The sequence below is a fragment of the Hippoglossus stenolepis genome, chromosome 14 (genome assembly GCF_022539355.2).
Source record: "Hippoglossus stenolepis isolate QCI-W04-F060 chromosome 14, HSTE1.2, whole genome shotgun sequence".
In the NCBI taxonomy this organism is placed as follows: domain Eukaryota; kingdom Metazoa; phylum Chordata; class Actinopteri; order Pleuronectiformes; family Pleuronectidae; genus Hippoglossus; species Hippoglossus stenolepis.
Window position 1 is genome coordinate 12,258,451 of NC_061496.1, and position 21,335 is coordinate 12,279,785.

A 21,335-nucleotide genomic window follows, 5' to 3' on the forward strand; every position below is an offset into this window, starting at 1 on the left:
GTATGTTAACATGAAAAGCATTTATTTCCTCTTCTTGTTCTTCTTATTCTTAACTTTAATGAGATAACAGTTGCGATACCACAATGTAAAATGTAAAGTCTTCGCATAGAGGGGCTTGGGCCGCATTTTTCTGTCCGTACCCATCCGAGCTTGGGAGAAAATGAATCAAGCCCGACAGCTATACTGTTCTTTGTGTCCGTGCCCGACTCGAACCCACTGCTGTTAAACTAAGCTGCAGTGGCTTTGTGTTACCCTGTCACTGACACACATGGTTATTGCTAATTTACCCCATTTACAGAGACCTTTGACCAAACCCAGCCCACTCTTATATCGGGTTGGGAATTCACACACTATATTAGTAGTTAAAGTCCTGAATTCAAAATATTTCTAAATTAAAAGGAGGTAATTTCAGAAACAATATCTTAAAAGTATCAAAAGAGTCTTATGTAGCTTTATATGATATATTATTGGATTTAAATTGATTATCACCGATGCATCAATGTGTTTCGACGTGGATCTGATTTAAACCAGTCTTCTTACTGTTTCAGTAATTTATTTTACAACAATATATTTTGTAGAATAAACGATCATATGGTTTGTATTTAAACACTGTTCCATAATATCAATATGGCTATACAAAACACAGCGCAGCTATTTGGTTAACATTATTCTCAATGTGGCTAATTTTAACTGTATTGGTCTGGCTGCTTTTGAAATGCTTCAGAAAATCAAAACAGTTTACAAATAGACGTGTCAAGTCAGTTTGACGCACTGAAAAAACCCCAGAAAAAAACAAACCTGTCAAATAAAACAGTGGGTGCATTTCAAAGTTAAGTGTGACGAACACCCAATTTGCTGCGAGCGCCTTCCAGGCTTTATACGACTGTTAAGAAGTGCTGAGTTGTGTGCTCTCTATGCAACGATAATAACTGTGGAACACTCCTGGATGTGTAGGTTGTATGAATAAAAGACAGACAATATCACCTCACGCCGAAAACGTGTCAGATCCTAAAAAAAGCCCTTAACTCATATCTGCTCCTCCACATACACCCCCCTTTAGTCCAAATCCACTTTAGCCTTTCCTCCGCAGGTTTATCCTCTCTGCAACACTGACACTATCACTGTGCACCTCATGGTTGTATAAATACCAGGCCTGACGGTGGTGACACATGCTTTTCCCCTTCTGATGTGGGACTGTGCTCGGTGACTGCAGCTATACCAAGTCTGTGAGAACGGCTGTCTCTGCCTATGTGTTCCTGTTTTTTTTGACATGAGGTCAAACTTGATTGACTGGAATAACTGAAGGGAATGAGTCTGCATTTACCGACAAATTGGGCCAGAGGATTGACCCCTGAGCAGCAAATATCAATGTGGTAAAAACACACACAAACAGCACCTGCCTGTGAAGCTGACAATGGTCCACATTTACATAATGTTTCATCGTGAAGTTGACTCACTGCTCCTGTGACAGCCAATGTGCGTACGGAAAATGTCACTTTAATTATATTGCATTGATACCATTAAAGACAATTATGGCGGAATGTAAAGGGTCACACAGCAGCCGTATAAAAGACAAACTGCCATCTGTCTGGAAAATAATGATAAGAAGTTGCACCGGAAATTTCATAAAGGTTGTTTTATTAGTTAATAAGACCTAGACTCCAAAGTCTGAGCTCCTCTATCAATATTTATTTGCCCAATATAATGTGTGAGGACAAGAATGAAACCAGACTAACGGAATAATTACTTTCTCACGATTTCCAAGGAAGAATGTTATTCTATCCAGGCAACACACAAACAGAGAGCATGCTAAAATATACCTTCTGAATACAAAGCACACATATGGTGTTGTAACAACGACAAAATCAACCTCAGTAAGAACTTTTAATTGCAGAACTGTTGAGCCCACAATGAGTTTCATTTGTGTAGCGTGTAACAAATAACCATCTATTCTAAGCAGTCTCTCTGATTCATGACAACTGTCTCGCTTCAGTCCAACAGCGTTCAGCTACATGTACACAGTAATTGAATAATTTTTCACCCTGAAAACAGAATTAGTCAATCTGGAGTTGTGTGGAGCGCCACACAGAGCGTCATCAGAGGTTTGTGGATCTCAGTTCTCTGTTGATCTGAATAAAACATCCAGACATCAAAGACGGCAGTGATATTCTATATTATCGTTATTGTTAAAACCATGAAAAGACCAAAAGCAAATTTGTGTAAGTCTTTCCCTAAATACTTTCTAATTTCCACAGCCCCAAATCCATTCATTCATACTGAACAAATAAACACATAAATACATTATATTATCACATTATATAGTGATCCTTTATTGTATTTTACTGTGTGTTTTTTTTTTCTTTTTTCATATATATAAGATTAAAGTATTGCTATCATAAGAATTAAAGATTATTTGGCAGAAGGTGACATATTTATTTCACTCCATTCACAAACATGGGTTTAAAACAAAACAAAAGAGTAATATATCAGTAACTGTAATACCATAAACTAATCTGTGGCTTTCTAGTGAAGCTTTATATTTCTTTACATTTTAATGTAGATGTGAAGTTACTTTTCTGAATGTTGTTCAGCTCTGATTCCTGCCGTACTAATGGCATGTATTCCAGATCACTGACGACCCGCCCTGCTGCTGCAGAGCCCAGCAGATGATTTCTTTATTCAAAGTCTGTGAAGACTAAATGCTTTCTGTGTCCACATTGCACCAAATTATGAACCAACTGCCCTTCCTTTGGGTCCCCAGCAATACACCCACCAAGTTTAAAGTCCATAGGATGAACAGTCACTCACATTGTTGCAGATTGGTGAATTCACTTTTACACACAATGCTTTGCTGTAAAACATTGCTGCACAATGGACAAAACACAGTAGAAACCAATAAAGGAAGGATCAGAGTTTCATAAACTTCAAAATATGGCCAGATCAACCCCAATACCAATGCTTAGGCTCTCCATCTCCTCTCTACCATGTTTCAGACCACATACACGTTCAGTGTGATTTGGAGCAAAGAGGAGCCTGAGCAGTCATCTCAAAATCCACATCAATCTGCCAAATATCAACAAACAAAGCAAAAGACACACTAGCAGCAGACATGCCATGAAAATGAACAGTCGCGGAAGTAGGGAATATCCCTGAGATTCTGATCTGAACTAGGACGACTCGCTGTTCTGGTGAGAGACACACAGGCCTCTTTCCACTCATTTTTGCTGTTTAATGTTGAGATGCAGATCTGTGGCTGAGGGACCCACCGGGAGCCACCCACCATCACTAAGATCTCCACATGCTAGATGGCATTAGGAATAACAAATGTAAAGCAAAGGGGTCTAATCCGCTCTTTTCAAACGTGCTCAGACAAAAGCGCCTGGGATTCTTCGGTGCTAATTAACAGTGTCGATGGTGACAGAACTCTGGCTTGTGAGTAGCTCAGCACATTGATTGTTTCAAACACATTACAGTAATTCAGCAGGAGGTGGGGGGGGACAAAAAGGGCCATTTATCACTTCAGAGGCCAATGCAGCCTTGGTATATTGAGTCCCGAGATTATTTTGCCAAAGGCGTCTCTCAGCGTGTTCACTGACCTTTCTTCGTCATTAGCGAATGTAAATAGGGTGGATCCTTGTCAAAAACCTTGAACAACTCATCAGCTGCCCGGCCAGGGGAATAGTAAAGGGTTAATGGTTTCTGTTTGGGGCCTTCGAGGCTTTACCCTTAAGCGTTTGCATTTCAATTCCTCTGCTGCATGAGAGGAACTGAGGAGGGAGGCAAAGAACTGAGATAGCAGTGAGCGGTGCAGGATGCATAAAAGTGTTTTTGTGTGTGCAGGGGGTTTGTTTCTCTCTCACTCTCACTCTCTATGTAAGTGTGTGTGTGTGTGTGTGCGTACATGACAAAGTGTATCATTAACTGTCAGCAACAACCCCCCAGCCAAATACCACTAATGCACCCATCCATACACACACACCACCACCACCCCCAAATGGGAGCGTACTCAGCACGTAAGTGCTTATACAATATGCGGATTTGCATGTGTCTGTGTGCGAGTCTCTTTTGCACTCTTTATTAGCCTCTAGAGAAGTGTATCACACATGGTGACACCACTCCACCTTACACTGAGAGCCTGTAGTATTCAGAGAGCCGGCCACTCTTTAGCGCTCTTGAGGATGCCAAACAGCTCGGAAATCGAGTCGATAGAACTAACCTTATTTAATGGCAAGACATCCAAGCAATTTCCCCAAAGAGAATGCCATTTCTGAATGTCATGACCTTTTCTAACTGCGTTTAAAAACCTCCAAGGTCTTCAAGGTGTGGTTTGTCAATAAAAAGATTTTGAAGACTCGCAGTAAACAGAGAGAAAGGCGGTGCATATGCTCAGCTTCCAGAGGGTGGTTTATTGCAGATACTCTCGTCTGTTTTTGGGCGGATTGTGAGTGTTTTCCTTAGGCTTGTGACAGTGATTGAATTTGTGTGTGTGTCTGAGTGTGTGTGTGCACAGTTTTAGTAGCATGCATACAAGGGAAATTAAAAGAGAGGAATGCTTAAAGGGTACCTACAAATGAGTGTGTGTTTGTGTATAGACAAGAGTGAGCGCCATTTAGTGGGAGGTGGGCAGCATGGACTGACCTATGGTAGGGTGGGGGTTGTTTTGAACAGCAGCTCCCACTGTCCATGCCTCTCTGAGATAATTGTCTGCCAGAGTAAAACAACACTGTGCTGCAGCACTGCCCCAACAAGCAGAGTTCACCCTGAGAGGGCGGAGGGGGCGACACCGAAGACATCAAACTTGACAAAGGAAGCAAAGATGGAATTAAAGAAAAGATGAGGGGAAGGAGTCTGGGGTGTGATTCGAGGTGATGGCGGACCAAACTCTTTGCTGTGAAATAAGGACAACACACAAGGATTCACATGATCGATAACACAATGTTTTTGAAGGTGAAACAAGTGGAGGAAGTCAACAGGATTTGTTTAGAAATCTCTCTCTGTGGACAAAGATTGGAAAACCCTGAATAGCAGTAGTGAGCCCTCCCTATTGCATTTCCTCCGGTATGATCGTGCATACAAAGTGGAGATCAAATGCGGTTAGACTGGTGTTGTTCGTCTCTAGGCTGCTGTGATTAGGAGGAGGTGGAAATCTGTTTCAGCCGAAGCACAGGCTGAAATGCAAATCAGTGGGTGATACACACATCTTTGATGAGTGACAGTTATTTTTAAAGCAGGTAGTGGATGTAGGAGTTAAAGTTTAATTGACGTAGCAAAGAACAGAGCAACAGAAGTCTGGTGAGCCTCAAACAAACCTGTTACAGCCACAAGCAGTTTTGTAAAAGTAATGTAAAGTGAACTCTGCTCCAATACGTGAATAGATCATCAAGCTGAATCGACTCTTTTAGATACAATCCATTATTGAATATATTCATATGTAGCGCGCTCTATAAAGATAATAAATAATCCCAACTGCATTTGGTTTTATGATTACGATGATTGTGATAATTATGATTTTATAGGTCCCTGTTTTTTATTCATAAGCGGTATACAACTCTACTTCTAAAGCAGTTAAACGACATGTGTTTATTAATGTACAGTGTTTGACAACAATTCCAGCATATTCCATAATGACATATTGTATGTTATTACAAGTGGTTAACTATAATGTCATTCATTATAGGTTTATACAGCATCCAGTATGTGTTTGCTCCGAGGACAAACAACTTAAATACATTAATAAACCCTTACATCTTCTACAGCTACATTATAGTGAGCTGTACACTATTTATTAGATATCTATATGCTGCTTTTCAATGATAAACAGAGGGCATTAATGCAGAGTTGGTGTTGTGTGGTTTAATGGTGAAATCTAATCTAATATTTAGCCCAGATGGCCAGTATGGGTACAATAATCTATCAATGTATATTAAAATTAATTATTTGGAAAATGTTTAAAGGGTAAAAACACATTTTCAATTCCAGACATATCATAAGGAACGTGATCACAGTTTAAAGGGTAGAACAAAATGTCTATCCTATCCATTATAATGTTCTCTCATCTAAATGTCATGTTACCCTCATTTCATTTATAGCCCAAACAGCAAGTAGTCAATTATATTCATAGAACATGTGGTTGTTACTGCTTTTGCTTTTTCCCTGCATTAAAAACAAACAAGTATCATTTATTAAGATATTATTAATTTACTGTATATGTGAATACTATGGATCTTCACTGTACAACTGAAAAACAGCTCAAACTCAAACTAATTTCTGACGTGTAACTGATGTGGTTGCAAAATTAAGAAGGGAAGAAAATGAGTCAGCAACAGACTAAGACAATAAAACAGGGGCTTGAATGAATCTCCATATCATTACGTCTGCAGGTTTGATTTATACAAGGGAAACCGATCCTAGAATAGATCCTGGAACGTGATGCAAATTTGGGAGGGAAGGGTTTAGCTGCTTTTGGGGCCAGTGGGAACAGTATCTTCACTCCTCAGGCGTCTTCCACTGCCAGTGTCAGTCAGGGTTTGTTGAGAATGGGCAAACTAATTACTGTGTAATTCCCAACACTTATCATGGAGGGACATATAGGCACCCCATCCCTCTGAGATTCAAATTCATGGGGAGAAGACATGCCATGGGTGGGTAGAATTCCTGAGGTTTAAGCATTATCAGGATAGTTGGCAACATTGACTCAACCCCCACTGGCACAATCACATGAAAGACCAGTAATCTGCTGGCAGCCAGCCGTCATATATGAATTTATATGAAACCTCACAACAAACTTCCCGACGTTGAAACTCAGAGTCACAAGTGACGAGCACAGGATTGAGTTGAAAATGTGAGTTTGCCTGAAATAGCAGTGAAATAAATGTTGTGTGTCACAGTATAATAAGGGGGTGTAAATTTCATTAGTGAAAACCATGATGAAAAAATTTCACTGAAAAACTAAAAACAAGACAAATGAAATGAAAAGCAACATATGAATACAGAAGCGTTTTAACTAACAAATAAAACTTCAAGATTATTCTAACTAACTGCTGTTCTCATGCAAAATCTTGTTCAATGACCTCAGTCCATCTGCAGAATCACACACTGGAGTTGCTGATTGGTAAAACAATACAGGGATTTGCACAATGACATGAAGAAGCCAGCCAGCGAGGAAAGCGTAGCCAGCTCGGAGGGTCCAGGGACATGTTAGCCCAGAGAAAAATGTTGGCCTTGAAAGCCTAAATTTAGCACCTCTGGCACAATCTAATGCCACAGTTCCATAATATATACTGATCTTAATTAGTGTATTTTAGAATGAGTCTGCCTACCCGATTGTGAAACAGCCTAGTGAAATATTATAAAGGAGAATCTTGCTCATTTTAGCCCACAAAGTTTGTAAATAGCTATTAATATTTCAAACCTGTTCCTGACTTATCAGAGCTTTTGTAATTAAGAACCATTAGACCTTATTTATTATGGTTTCTTATCTAACTATTGACACCTTCGCGGTAACAAGACATAATATATTGTTTTAACAGCCTGACATTTTTCATCTTTAAGAAACCTGTCAGACTCTGTTGATTTCCACTACACTGGAGCCATCTTTCCTCTCGCTTTTCTTCTGAAGCGATATTCTCAACACCTATTGGCAGTAGGCAACTATGAATACACTTACGTTGTCACACATAGCAGGAAAATGTAAACCATGGTTAAAATGTATGATATGGAAAAAAAACATAAACGTTAAAGCAGTGAAGTTTCATTACATCCTATTTTAGATACTGTAAAATTAATGTGAGGCTGAGGTGTATCCTAATTTTCCTAATAAGACAGAGGCCTGATGACTTTGACGACATTTAGTGGTTTAGTGTGTTTGCAATGTGTATTAGGAGGAAGCCCTGCTGTTAAAAGCACAATGTAGATAAAGTTTATTTGATTCATTCATTAAGCTCATTATTGTTTGTGTGGTGTATATAAAGAATGCAGCACCGTCACTGGACTTTTTGATCATTACTGTGTTGTCAACTTGCTGCCACCAGTGTTTTCTGAAGGAGCCTTACTAATGAGAAAGTCCCCTGTAAGTGCAATCAATGGAATAATGTGTTTTGTCACCACTTCTTTTTTGTGCAAAGATTTGTAAACACCGAAAGTGAGTGGGCGTGGCCATCAGCTAATCAACACTACGAGCTGCTGCAGTGGATGAGGAGCAGTTCTTCCACCAAGACCCTGTTGGATCACAGTTCACCTCGTGCTTCAACATCTCTGCCTGTGTCGTTTGAAGATTTCTTATCTCGTCTGTACACCTGAATATTAAACCTCTTATTTCCTCCCGCTTTATCAGCACATTCCCCCCCGAAACTGAATCTGGTGACTCTGACACCTTGTCTGATTGGAAACACTCACCTATTGAACTCTGAGATCATTTACCCTGCGGATTCCTTCAGTGTCACAACCTTCTCTGCCTGCTTTGCCTACACTCCTGTGTTCTGCCATCAGAGCCGAGCCGCATGCTCGAATACTCACAGACTCTGTGCCCTCTATGCTCACACCTTTATTCTTATAGACCGTGAGTGGGCAGAATTGATCCTGACAGAGTAGCACATTTCACATCGTCATGCTCGCATCATTCTGATGCAGAGGCATAACTATTCAATTCAAATCCTAAATGTATATAATCAAGTACCTGGCTGGACTTAACTGAGTAGTCAGCTCTTTGGCCGGCAGCTTGCACTTATTGAAAACTCTGCAGTAAAGCTTTCAAAGACTAAATTAATCTTAAGCAGTTGGGACAAACTACAAAAACATGCAGGCCAGCATTCTGAGTATGAATCATTAGTTTGTCATTTATTTCTGTTATGCTTCTACGTTTTGAGGCGTGTAGGACTGTTGAGTTGCAGCAGATGTTCTATCACAAAGCAGAGAACTGAAATATATCTTTGAGCATGTGCTCAGCTCAGGCTAACTTGTGAACAGCTCCGGTAGAGGATCAACTATAAGAAAAAAAGATCAATGTTCAAACAGGCAGGGTTTAACTGTATTTACTAAGGAGAGAGACTATGTATGTCGACACCTTTGCTGCAAAATTTGCAATAGCAGAACACATAGCCATGACAACTGCACACGTTAAATATCACAATAGCTGTAAATGAACTAAAACAGCTTTAGTTGTTCTTTTATAAAACAACAATAAGCTAACAATAAATTAATGACAGCTAAGTTTTGGTAAAAAATTCAAACTGTTGTGCTGCTAATTTGGATACAGCAGGACTACGCATCTTGAGTCTGCAGCTCTGGGGATATGCAGAGTCCATCGGATGTCTCAATTTAAGCTCAGCTCCTCATCCGTCATGAGCTGCATACAAAAACTGAGTGTGATGCCGAGCAGAGGTTACTTGCATCTGAGCGAGGCCCAAAGAGTGCATTCACGGTATTTCCAAGGGCAATGACAACATGTCCAAAGCCCTCTCTCCATTACTACTACTAAGTGTTCTCTCTTTTACCTCAAAATTACACCCATTTAACTCTGCTGAGGAGTGCTCTCACCAGAGATGAGAGAGAGAGGGAGGACCTAAAGCACTGAACAGTGTGAACTCACTGCAATCTACAAATTGGCCAAAAAGCCATCTTTTCTGATTTACCGCGGCCTCTACTGTAAGTGTGTGGCTAACTTCAATCATCCTCCTTAATGCACTAACCATTAGAGTCTGTCCTGAAAAAAATATACCCTGGTGTCTCAATTATAGACCAAGACTGAATCTCTACAGCAGCCTTTCCTGGCCATAAAAGGAAATGACTATCCATTTTCTGCTCCAGCTCTCACACAGCAGCTGCACCGCGCTGTCTGCTGTTGGGACCACCAAAACTCATCCTTCCAACCGAATTGTCTTATTAATCAACCTGACTGCTGTGGCAAGAGCGCCAATTAAAGTTGGAGTAAGATTTGAATTGACAAAAAAAACATTTTCCTTATCCCTTTAACAAAGACTTCCCTTTCTCGGTTCTTTCTTCTTATTTGCAGAACTTCTGATTCACGCATAAGAGAGCAGGTTTTGAAAAACAGTTGTAAGTACAACATCAAAAATGGGGAGGGATGTCAGAGACCTGAAGGAGCTACAATACATAATGTGCTTTGATCGTCTGGGTGCAGCGGCAGATGTGTGAGATTTGGTGATCTGCAAACTCGGAATATTTGGGCCTGAGAAAAAAGGCGCAAGTTACAGCGACAGGGATAAAAGCGCTGCCTGCAACAAGAGCTCAAATGAGAGGTGGGAATAAACACAAGAAAGAAAGAAGATTCTTTGGCGCAATTTTAAGAACTGGGAAAGCTTTGACAGGTCTCAGTTTTAATACCCACCGCCAATATTACCCTCCCAAATACTGAGAAACATCCATGAAAGAGGAAAAGAGAAAAAAGTCGGTGAAGTAGCTTTCTTGTTCTTCTGAGGGCAGTTATTACGGTTTTGTGGCGCACCGCTGTGTTTCTTCTGTGCGCGCGTGGGACTGACAGCACGGCCAGGTTTGAATTTAATGGCTCGCACTCCTGAGGCGATGCGAACAGAGCGAGAGATAATCAGAGGTAGAGAGGAGAACGGTGCATGTGGGAACGGGAGAGGCAGAGACAGAGAGACTCGGTTAGAGAGATGTGGAGTCAGGAGAATAATCTGCTGATAGGGGGAAGGGGACATTTATATCAAAGACTGACAAACAGGTGAAAGGCAGCCCTGAAAATGAGGAGAAAAAGTATGAAGGCCCATGGAATATGGACAATAATCTGTTTATGTAGCTGAGATTGGAGGGAGGAGAGGTAAGAAGCCCTTTTTGAAAGTTCAAAATGTCTGCGAACATGAGAGGCAGAAACTAGAGAAATGTCAGGATATATTGAATTACTGCTGTACAACCCCAAGAGCATGATTCTAATGTAAATATGACATGACGTTTTTTTAATAATCAGTACACATTTTAAAATCTTTGACTCCTGCAATTTCTACATGTTTCTTCTTTAGATAATTTGGTTTAATGAGTAAGTCCATTTGTGCCTTTGTTTACCCCTAGTGATCAGTTTGGGTACTGCAATAAACACAGAGCTAAAACAGGAAGTAAGCTGGTTAACTGCCAACTATGCACACTCCAGAAGACATCACCTGTAAGTAGATTTCATGTTTTATAGTGGAGTCTTCATTATTTATTATTCTAATAGTAATCTGATACAGTGGCTTTATTATTGTTAAGTACGACTAGGTCATACAGGTCTTTTTACAGAGATAATAGAAAAACATGGAGCTTGGGTGAGGCTTAGCACTTCAGCACTGCCCTGAATCCAGTGTCTCCCTGAGTGGAACTAGAAACAGGATGACTGTACATTGTGCATATCAAGATCATGCTTATAGTGGATATGTTCTAGGTATGTTTGACGTTAGGCCACTACAACTCTTAGTTGAGGTTTGGTAAAGATGGTAACCAGAAATACAAAGGCAAAAAGTAATTGCTGGACTCCGCATGAACTCTGCTCTCCGACATCCTACACAAATTTACCAACCTGACCTCCTCATCCTTTGCTACATACAGGGCACACACTTTCCTGCACTGGCACTGAACATTGCCATTAGCTGTAATGTGTGAGGTATAAATTCCACCATCTTGTTATTTGCTTGCAGCAACATCTGCACAATCAATATTTCTGTGTTTCCTTTGCTTCCAAGAAGCTATTTTTTTTTTCAAAACAAAGAACCCGTAAGTGTTTCATTATTAATTAATCAAGCAAATAAGGGAAAAAAGAGACATTACTTTGAGTCACTTTGAGAGCACTCTTCCCAGCACAATAAAACACAAAATCAATTTCATTGTAGGTATCTGCCGCATTTAACTAATCAGTATTAGCGCTCAAAATGTGTTTTAGGGCACTGTAATAAAAACCCCGGCAGACAGAGCACAAGAGAACCAAACACGTAATGACTAATATGACACAAACAACTGCGTACCAATCAGCCAAATAGCAAAAATAACACTTCCCTTGATTAATACTCATTAAAAGGAATTGCAGAGAGAGAAAACAGAAGATGGTACAGTAATCACATTGCGTGCTTTTATAATATCAAAGTAATGGCTTTCATTTCCTGAAAATATATGCAGTTACGGTATAGTAATGAAAGTGTTGGTAGAAGGCGTGGAAACTGTTGATCAATTAAATGAACTGTGGAAACACTGGCACACTTGGATATTTCAGACGATCGTGCAGTAATGCTCAGGAGCACAATAAAATCAGAAGCCCTACTGAATGCTGGATATAATGTGCATTATATAATGTGGGCATTCATAAATGAAGCCACTTGAGGCTTTTGTTCTTCGATTTACATTTCAAGATATATGTTCATGTATTAAATATATATAAATATAACAGTCAAACATACATGTCCAAAGGAGGAAATGTATGTTTGATTTCCTAAACACCATTTATGTGTCTTTAAACCTGTTTACTGTAACAAGTTTTTCACAGGGGAAGCTCACAGGCCCCAAGTTTCACAAAACCCATCGTCTATTTATGTTGTCCAGGGATCTAGGGGTCAAGTAAGATAGATGACATGCCATCTGCTTATCAGGACCTTGCAGAGATGATTGGGTGAGTTAACACTCAGTAAAAATGAAGGTCAGCATATCACCTCAAAACAAGCCTTATGGGACGGGAGCCGGGGCGGCGGTGAGGGTGCAAAAGGGGTTCACGCGGCTCTTGATCTTGCCACCGGATAACTGATAAGGCTGGTGGGAAATGCACTGCCAAAAAGGATTATCTGTGGGTAGCTCAGTGTGTCTGACACCAAGCGTGGTGGGTAAAAGAGAGGCAGGGCTGTTTACTGTAGAGGCTCCTCGAGCACTTTAACACCGTAGTTTCAAAGAGACCAGTCCTCGAGGGTTTACAGCACAAGACAACGCAGACAAGAACCAAACGCAAGCGAATCAGCGGGAGGAAGATATTCCAACCTACTGAATATTTCATAAGTGCAGTGTATTTATACTGCCATTACCTGTGGGTGACTCACAAACTGTATCCAGTAGTTAGACTGGTGGCGGTATTGTAATTGCCACCTGATGCAGTTCAGCTTCAACACTTCTGTCCCAGGTCTTTTGGCTACAGAGGTGTAGAAGAACAGTGTTTGTAAGCACTGTTAACTCTTGGTATTTTTTGACTGTGGTTTAACTTCTCACAGTTTCCTTTGCTCATGAGGTCAACTACTGTAAATTCACCACATGATGAGGTCTTCATCCATAACTTTTTACATCAGAGCTACTGCAAAAAACACACACAGCAATTTGGTATGTTTTTAGTTCATTGCAGGTTCAGGAACTCGTTGATTTTTAGGATCTTGAGCTTTGCAGGGGAAGAGAGATGTCAAAGTCTGCGCTCTGTGTGAACTTAAGAGCCAGGGGGTGGAAATATCTCCTTTTAAAATCTGGTACCTGGCTCTATTTGACTCGTCAGTGTCAGATTTTCTTGTCTGCTAAGATAAAATGTCTGAAACGACAACAGATTGTCTGTGAACGAAAAGAACTACGGATCAAATGTTACGAAATCAGTGATGTGTGGACTGATTGACGGTGATTAGTGTGATTGATTGTGTCAGCGGTTAAACAAAGGACAGGCACATCTATCCAGCTCATTCAACAACATCAAAAGAATCCAATATCTATCTTCAAGAATCAGTGTTCTCCTGTACAATGTCAGAAATAATCCTGGAATAAATTAATGACACACTGTTGCAGCAATAATGTATTATTGTGTCCTAAAGCAGAGGGTGGCTACAATATTCCTGTAGGTCTGTTAATTTAGCATGGCCCAGTATTTAGGTTGTCATAACATCAGCACCAGCCCATATGGACGGTGGCATATGTTGTTTCAAAAAATGTTGGAAGGACTTAGGCTCATTTATGCTACCTTTACCTATGAAAAGAGATATGTCAGTTTCCAACAATATCACCATCACTGACCAAATACTTCCATAAGTTGGTATGGTTGTTAATTGATACATCAATTGATACATCCACGAGAGCGCAGCACAGAGTCGAGAATTTATGACGACAACAAACATGGCTGTGTGGGCATTGAATACACTGGGAGACAAATTTCCTCCTCGTGCCACATTGCCCTCCAGGACTTCAAGTGGTACTGCTCCATTTCGTCTGTTTTGTCCACAGCTGAGAGCTGTGAGAAACCATGTACAAATACAGACAAAATGAACGCAGGATATGGACAGAGGGCTCCGACTGTTTCCATATATCTAACACTGAGAATTAATGAGCCTTTAGTGCTGCAGGCCCACAGAGCAGGAACACTATCCCTTGTTTGTATTTTCTGGACAAAAGTGTCATATTTTCATGCTTAGCTGTACTTTGTTCAACATGTAAAATAATTGTCAGTGAGTTACTGAATATGAGAGGCAGTTTTTCCATTTCGCCAGCTCTGATGTTGTGGCATTCATGTTGAAACACAACTAGAAATAGAGGATTTTGTTTGATGTGACACCACATTGACAACAGCCCTGCAGACAAAGTAAAGAAGCTGTTTCAAACCAAAAATGGTGAATCTCGTGGTCACTTTGCCTTCATAACAAGCTACAAACTGATAAATTGAAACTGAGAGGTTATTCCTCATATACAGTGGACTTTCACAGCTGAACAGAATGCATATCCATTTCAAAAATAAATATCTAATTCAAAATACATTACTCTTTTATCCCTATTTACTCCCACTGAGACCAAACATAAAAAAAAAGAAACATGGTAACAAATCCAAAAGATTTTAAACTTTAATGAACGCAGCTAAAATGCATTATGCATAAGGGCTAAAGTTAGAAAATGTTGCAACAGTATTTTGAAAAACAGCTGCAGATTTAATCACCAAAGTAACGCATTACATGGTTTCAAAGCAGGGCTAAATGTGCTTATGAGCCTCTTTCCAGTAATACTTAGTCTAATATTTACAAAGTGATGGCCAAGAGAGAATATTAATTTTGAACTTAAGAGAAAAATTTCAAGTTGTTTATTTATTGAGAAGGTCTTGCACAGTGTAATAACAGCAACATGTGCCTTAGGGTTCAACTGGTCCCAACATCAGATAACAAAATAGAGAATTGAAAGTGGAAAAACATAACCTTACCTTGTTTAAAGTCATGTTCCAAAAAATTATCCCAATTTGAGACTTAATTTGTCCAGCTCTGCTTTGATTAAGGTTTTATATGCTTACTAAAAGAATTTGATTAACACTGCTCCATGAGCCTTGGGGAGCTGAGTGGATGACTTTTTAATTATGGAGGACTTCGAAAGAATTCTTAATAAGGTAGATCATCTCTTTGATGTTGTTATCTAGACCTCGAATAAAGAAAGGTACCTGACCTATACGAATGATTCAGAAAATGGTCCTCATTAAGCTGGCGAGACTTTCAATAATAAACATCTATATAAAATAATGATTGAACTGTTTTTGTAGAATGCATCCAGAAAATGTGGAGCATTATTCTGGATTAAAAGTTAACAATTCTTAAAAGGTCGCCCCTTTGTGAATCCCCTCAATACAGAGCAGGGCCGTGTTTTATGGCCTACTCCACGGTATTAACAAGAAACATAAACCTTCATGGGCTCATTAATCTCTCCTTCCTCTCTCCTACTGCTTCACACTGGGTCAAGGGGAGGGTCAAATAAATGCTTCACATGACAAGCCTCCAAGATACATGACAGCTTTAAGAGTAACGTCCTCTGTAATTAGTTCAGATTATAAGAGATATCAGTGAAAACAAAATCATACAGTATGAAAAATGAGGGCTAAGAATTGGATTAACAGGGTGAGAGGGAAACAGCACGTGGATCATCTTCACTTAGCTCCACTCAGGCTGTCTGAATTGTGTTTGTTTGGGATTTAACATGGCACATGGGAATCAAACACAGTCACACATTATGTATAATGCATGCGATATTCCTTGAACCAGTAGCACTGTATTCTCTGACAAGAAATGTGAGTCAGTACGGTGTAAAGAACATTGTTTTTCTGTCAAGTGATTTGCAGAAATAAACAGAAGTGAAAGACGGTGGGAGCATATGCTTATCACAGATCTGCATTTCGTTGGGATGACAGGGTGGCACCGAGCAACCTGCTTTAAAGTATTGGAGCAGTGCTTTATGTTTAGGTAAATACATACAAATCCATATCTCAAACATAAAAAAACAAGCTGAAGAGCTTCACTGTCAAAAAAAGTAGAATTTTACAGTTTTTCACAGAGACAGAGAAACTTTCACGTGTGGCAGAGTCGGATAGTTTCTGTCTGAGACTCCGACAAACATGAATATGTACTAGGAATAGATATTATTGATCTACAGGGTGAAATTCAAGTGTCAAAATAAAATAGTAATGAAATAATATAATGAATAAATTAAATCCTACTAGCATCATCTTAAAATATTATTTTTATATTTTTGGAAACATAAATTCAATTTCCTGCTGACTCGCAGCAGCTGAGAACATCAATACCACACAACTCTCACAACTGCACTGTTGATATGGAGCTACAGCCAGTACGAGATTAGCTTAGCTTAGCATGAATGCTGGAAACAGCTGGCTTAAGCCTGGTATTTACTTATGCATGAAATCAATGCAGAAAAGTCTAAACCTGCGGGCATTGACACTTTTGCACTGTTGTCTCCGTGTTGCTCTCTAATTACATTGCCAATGCCAGTGGGTGGTAGGGTCATGTTGGAGTTGGAACTAATGAATGTTGAATAAGAAGTATTTTTCCTGCAGTGCAGGAAAGAGTGATGATGGGTACAACCATTGAACCGAATGAGACAGAAGGAGGATGGGACCACTCAACTTTGTCATTGTCTACGTGTAGTTACACTTCTCAGGAGCTGCACGACAAGCTAAGGCGTAGGGTTCGTACCTACAGTATGCCGTGACTAGGCCACACCTTTAGCGTCAATTCAATGTGGCAATATAAATTTGCCTGTAGACTTTGGTCACAATTGCTGTTGTTGTGTCTTAGAGCATCAGTCACAAGTGATAGCCTGAAGAACGCTGGCTTGCTCTTTGCTGGGATGAATTGGTGCTGAATGCACTCTCCATCTGCCACAGTTCGTCAAAGGATGAGTGGGAGGGGTTATCCTGGACGCTGTTCATCATGTCCGCCGCCTCCTCTTTGGTGCTGCCTCCAGACTGTTCAGTTCCAGCCCAGCTACTGAGCTGGCCTCCGTCACTAGTTAAATGAGTCGGATAGCATCATCAGGGTTGATGCCGCCTCCCCAGCACACGAGAGCCCAGAACAGCGCCCTGGCCACTGTTTCAGCAGCCTGTTGGACACACTCAAACAACTCTGATTCCTCAGAGAACTATCTGTAATGGCTCTTTCTAAAGAGAGTACTGTTGAGTTACCAGTCGGTATTATTATGTTTTAGTTCATTTGGAGCCTGTATGATTCCCCCCTCACCCTGGATGATAAACAGAGTATTTAGTTTGTGGTAAGTGACCACTTTACAGAAATTACTTACTATAATACATTAGTTTTGCAGAGTACTCAAGATAACTCTTAATTTGTATAGGCTATGAATTCTAAGTTTTTTCAAGATCTAAAGAGCCTCATTACAATTCAGATGCACAATTCGTGTTTTGATTATACAAGAAATCCATACTGTACTGTATTTACTGTATACAATAAAGCCAGTTGTGGTCTACTTTGACTCGGTTAGGGATAGGTCCCAAATAGGCTAAGCTACCTTCTGTTTAAAAAACATTAAGTATGTTTCCATCATCAAAACGTGAGATTAATTTAATTGCAATATTGCACTTATCTTATTCAGTTTAATTAACATACACTTTTTGTTTAACTGCTGTTTTCCAGGTCGTTTTTCTTACTGTTTTACCATCTGTCAAGCAGCCACTGATTTCCTTCTTTCAGGATAATTCCAGAGACATCAAGGTTGCTCAGAATACCAGTCTTGCTTGGCTGTAATTCAGTTGCAAGTTGCAGTTGAAAACAACAGCAGTTGTTGTCTTTGAAATATCAGAGTATAGAAGCTCTGAATCAAAACAATCTAATATCCAACATGCAAGTAGGATCCAATTAACCTGCTCATTAACATCTTGGCCCATCTGACTTTTTATTAGAGTAGTACTGGCACAGCAATTTTAGAAATAAAAGCACAATGACTGATGTTGTTATTAACTTTGTTTTCTCTCTGTAATTTGATTTTTTTGTCATTTTCTCTGGATCAATGGACTGAAACATGCACTGCAAGTGCTGTGGGTGAGCAATTTTTCTATTTCAGATCTCCTGAATTGCTTACCTAACAGACTAGAATTTCATTCCTTATTTTGGGAGTACATCTTCCCGAACTCATTCACGGGGGAAATAAAAGCAGATAATAACCTGTTCAAATTAGTTATTAAACTTGATTAAACAATGGTTGGCACAAACAGTCATTTTGCAGGGGTCTAAAATAATTCCCTTCGCCAAGCCACTTAGGGGCAGCATCAAAAAATTAACTTCAAATACAACTTGAAACAGAACAAGAACAGTGGGTCTGTGAGTTGGTTTATCTACACGATTGAAACCACTGGTGTTCCTTTGGACCATGAAATTGTAATTTGTTCTGCAAGCATTACATCAAATCACAGTTCAGGGCCATGCCAGGACTGTTCATTGGCGCTTAGCTTATTTTAACTTGTTATCTGACAGTATCTCTGTGGATAATTATATTTGGCTCAGATAGACAGGTAGAGAATACACATAGAAAAACACGTGCTAATCCAGGGCTGTGCCAGGTGGAAATCGATGGCGTCGAGCCACAGATTATGATGAAGAAATCACTCTCAGCAGATCCAATAGGCAATATGAATCCTTACATGTGATTATGATTTGCACTGTTAGTGCAGGTGCATTTGAGCATGTTTGAATATTTCAACATGTTTTCATTCCGGTGTCTATTGTGTATGTCTGTGGCAGTGAAAGCTTTTTAATGCCAGTGCTTGTCTGCATGTTTCTGGGCGCATGAACAGTATTAAGCAAAAATAATGTAACCAGCATAAGAGATTACATTCTTTGACTTGCTTAAAACCATTAGAGAGGAAGAAAAGACGACCAAGCAGAGGGGATTACTCTGGGCTGAAATGTGGAAGCGGCAGAATACAGCGAGGGGGGGAAACAAGGGCGACATTGACAGTGTAGCACCGACAACAGCACTAGCGAGAGATCAGGTTAAAGAGGCTGGCAGAGCTCCAACTGATTGTTCTAGGAAGAGGAAAGAACAGAGAGAGAAAGGAGAGAGAGGGATATACGAAGATTAAGACACTGGAAGAGAGAAAGAGAGGGAGGCAGAAGGGAAATGATAAAACTACAAAGGCAGCAGAGATTCCATCTCACAAACAACAAACCAAGGGCCTTTGCCACCAACAGCATCCTGCCTTTGATGTATACTGCATTTATCTAGCACTAAGGAGTAGGAAAGTGGTGGTGTTGGTGGTGAGGAAGGCAAGAAGAGAAGGAGAAGAAGAAGAAGAAGAAGAAGCGATCAGCATTATGAGAAGCATCAGACCCAGAGGCATACTGTATGGAACAGCCACTTTTGATGACTACTATTCTTTGCTCCACGTGGAGGTGGCGGCGGCAGAAGTGGGGTTTAATGAAGGTAGGGGGTGGGGGAGGGGCAGGGTGTTGCAATGATACTTGTCTGCAATAACTATGTGTAGCCAGGCTATAGAAACCAATAAGGAAATGCAAATAAAAGAAAAAAGGACATACAATGAAGCTGTACGCCCAGAGGTCATTCCAGCCAGCCAATTGAAATAAATCAAGATGGAGGAGAGGACTTCGGCTCAGGTTAGTATGAGGCAGCGGACCTCTTTGCTGATTTGGTGTACAGCATGGTGACATATACTGACCTGGGCTTGAGACAGCACTAGTGGTGGTGGGTTCAATAATTGCTACAGGGAAGGAGAGGAGGGGGAAGAGGGAGGGGGAGGGAAAGAGGACATTCATGTATTATTAACAGAATGGAGACGTAAAAAATAAAAAATAAAAAATGCATGCAAGGACAAAAGGACAGGGAATGGAGATAAATCCTCTCCATGCATTAAGGACGGGTGTTGTCTGTGGCAAGATGCAAGCTCCGCATGCTCATAAACAACACGTTTCATCCCCCCCACTTGCCTCAGATTTGCATGGGTTACTTCTCAGACAAAAATGGAGGGGAACCTGGGAACTGGGGCTGGTCCAAAGCCCTGAAGGGGTTTTGTGATCTGATAACAACTTTCATCATAGTTGTGGTATGCTAAACAACTTGCAGTGTCTCACTTTGATGGTGGAAGATCACATCATGCTCGTATAGCACCCATAATTTCATCTACACCTTCCGGGTAGTCCTTAAATCACATCAGTTTGATTTTATTTCCCCTCTCCACAGTGTTTTACACAGTGCATCCTCCTTTTAGTTTTCATGAACCATAGGCTGAATGAAGCTAAAACAGCCCAGATACTGATGCCACCATCTTGCGTGTTAGATGTAATTTGGAACCAGAGACTAGAACCTGCAACCCCCCGAGCTATAAAAAACTTTTTTTGGTCAGTCCAAAATTATATCTATAACATCAAGAAACTGGTGAGATGATGTGTTTTTTTTAGTCCCATTACTTTTGATGAGGTTATTGATTCCAACTATCAAACACTTAGCGAATTTCTTTGATTTCTGACTCACAGCTGAAACCATATACTGCTGTGCGACATAAATTATTTAATGCCAGTTTGGAATGAAGTTATCCCTGTAATGTAAACATTCCTACCCATTTGACCTGATTTAAATAAATAAATAACAGAGCTTTCTGTTTGGTAAACAAGCACTAAGTTTTATATAAGCTGTTAGCAGCCTTGTGCAGTGACTCAGCGGAGCAGCGCAGTGTGTGTGCCGTTACCTTTCCCTCAAGTTCCGGGAGTATCATAGAGAAGCTACGCAATTATTTTAATCATCCGCTTATAGTAATGAATTTGGTCCGGGACAAACGTGATCTCAATAGGTGGTTTCCACTGTACTAAAATTCTGTTGGAATGTGGAGGCGGCACGAAATTTGACGGAGGCGGCCACTTCGCGATTCTCTATACAGGAAGAACCCTGCACGAGAGCTCAACTCAGAGCGATGCAGTGCTCGGGTTCATCGGGTTGTTTTAAGCTTTGTGATTTTGACACACAAATACAGGAACTTATACTCGCAGCTCAAAAAATCTATTTATACTCCCCACAAAGGTATAAACCATCTTTCTCCAGAAGGCTTCATGGCAGTGTAGTAGCTTATCTCTCACAAGGGAAACCATGGCAGC

The 21,335-nt window shown here is 40.3% G+C and overlaps 1 protein-coding gene across 2 annotated transcripts in view; it reads right to left on the reverse strand.

Annotated features, from left to right (window-relative positions):
* Nucleotides 1–21,335, reverse strand: part of negr1 (neuronal growth regulator 1) — a 132,182-nt gene that overhangs the window by 11,894 nt on the left and 98,953 nt on the right. Inside the window, exon 7 of one of the 2 annotated variants that reach the window (XM_035177134.2) lies at nucleotides 19,907–19,948. The exons of the other annotated variant lie outside the window; for it this stretch is intronic. Coding sequence (XP_035033025.1) covers nucleotides 19,907–19,948 — 42 coding nt within the window. The remainder of the gene's footprint in view (nucleotides 1–19,906; nucleotides 19,949–21,335) is intronic. 2 annotated transcript variants of the gene reach the window in all.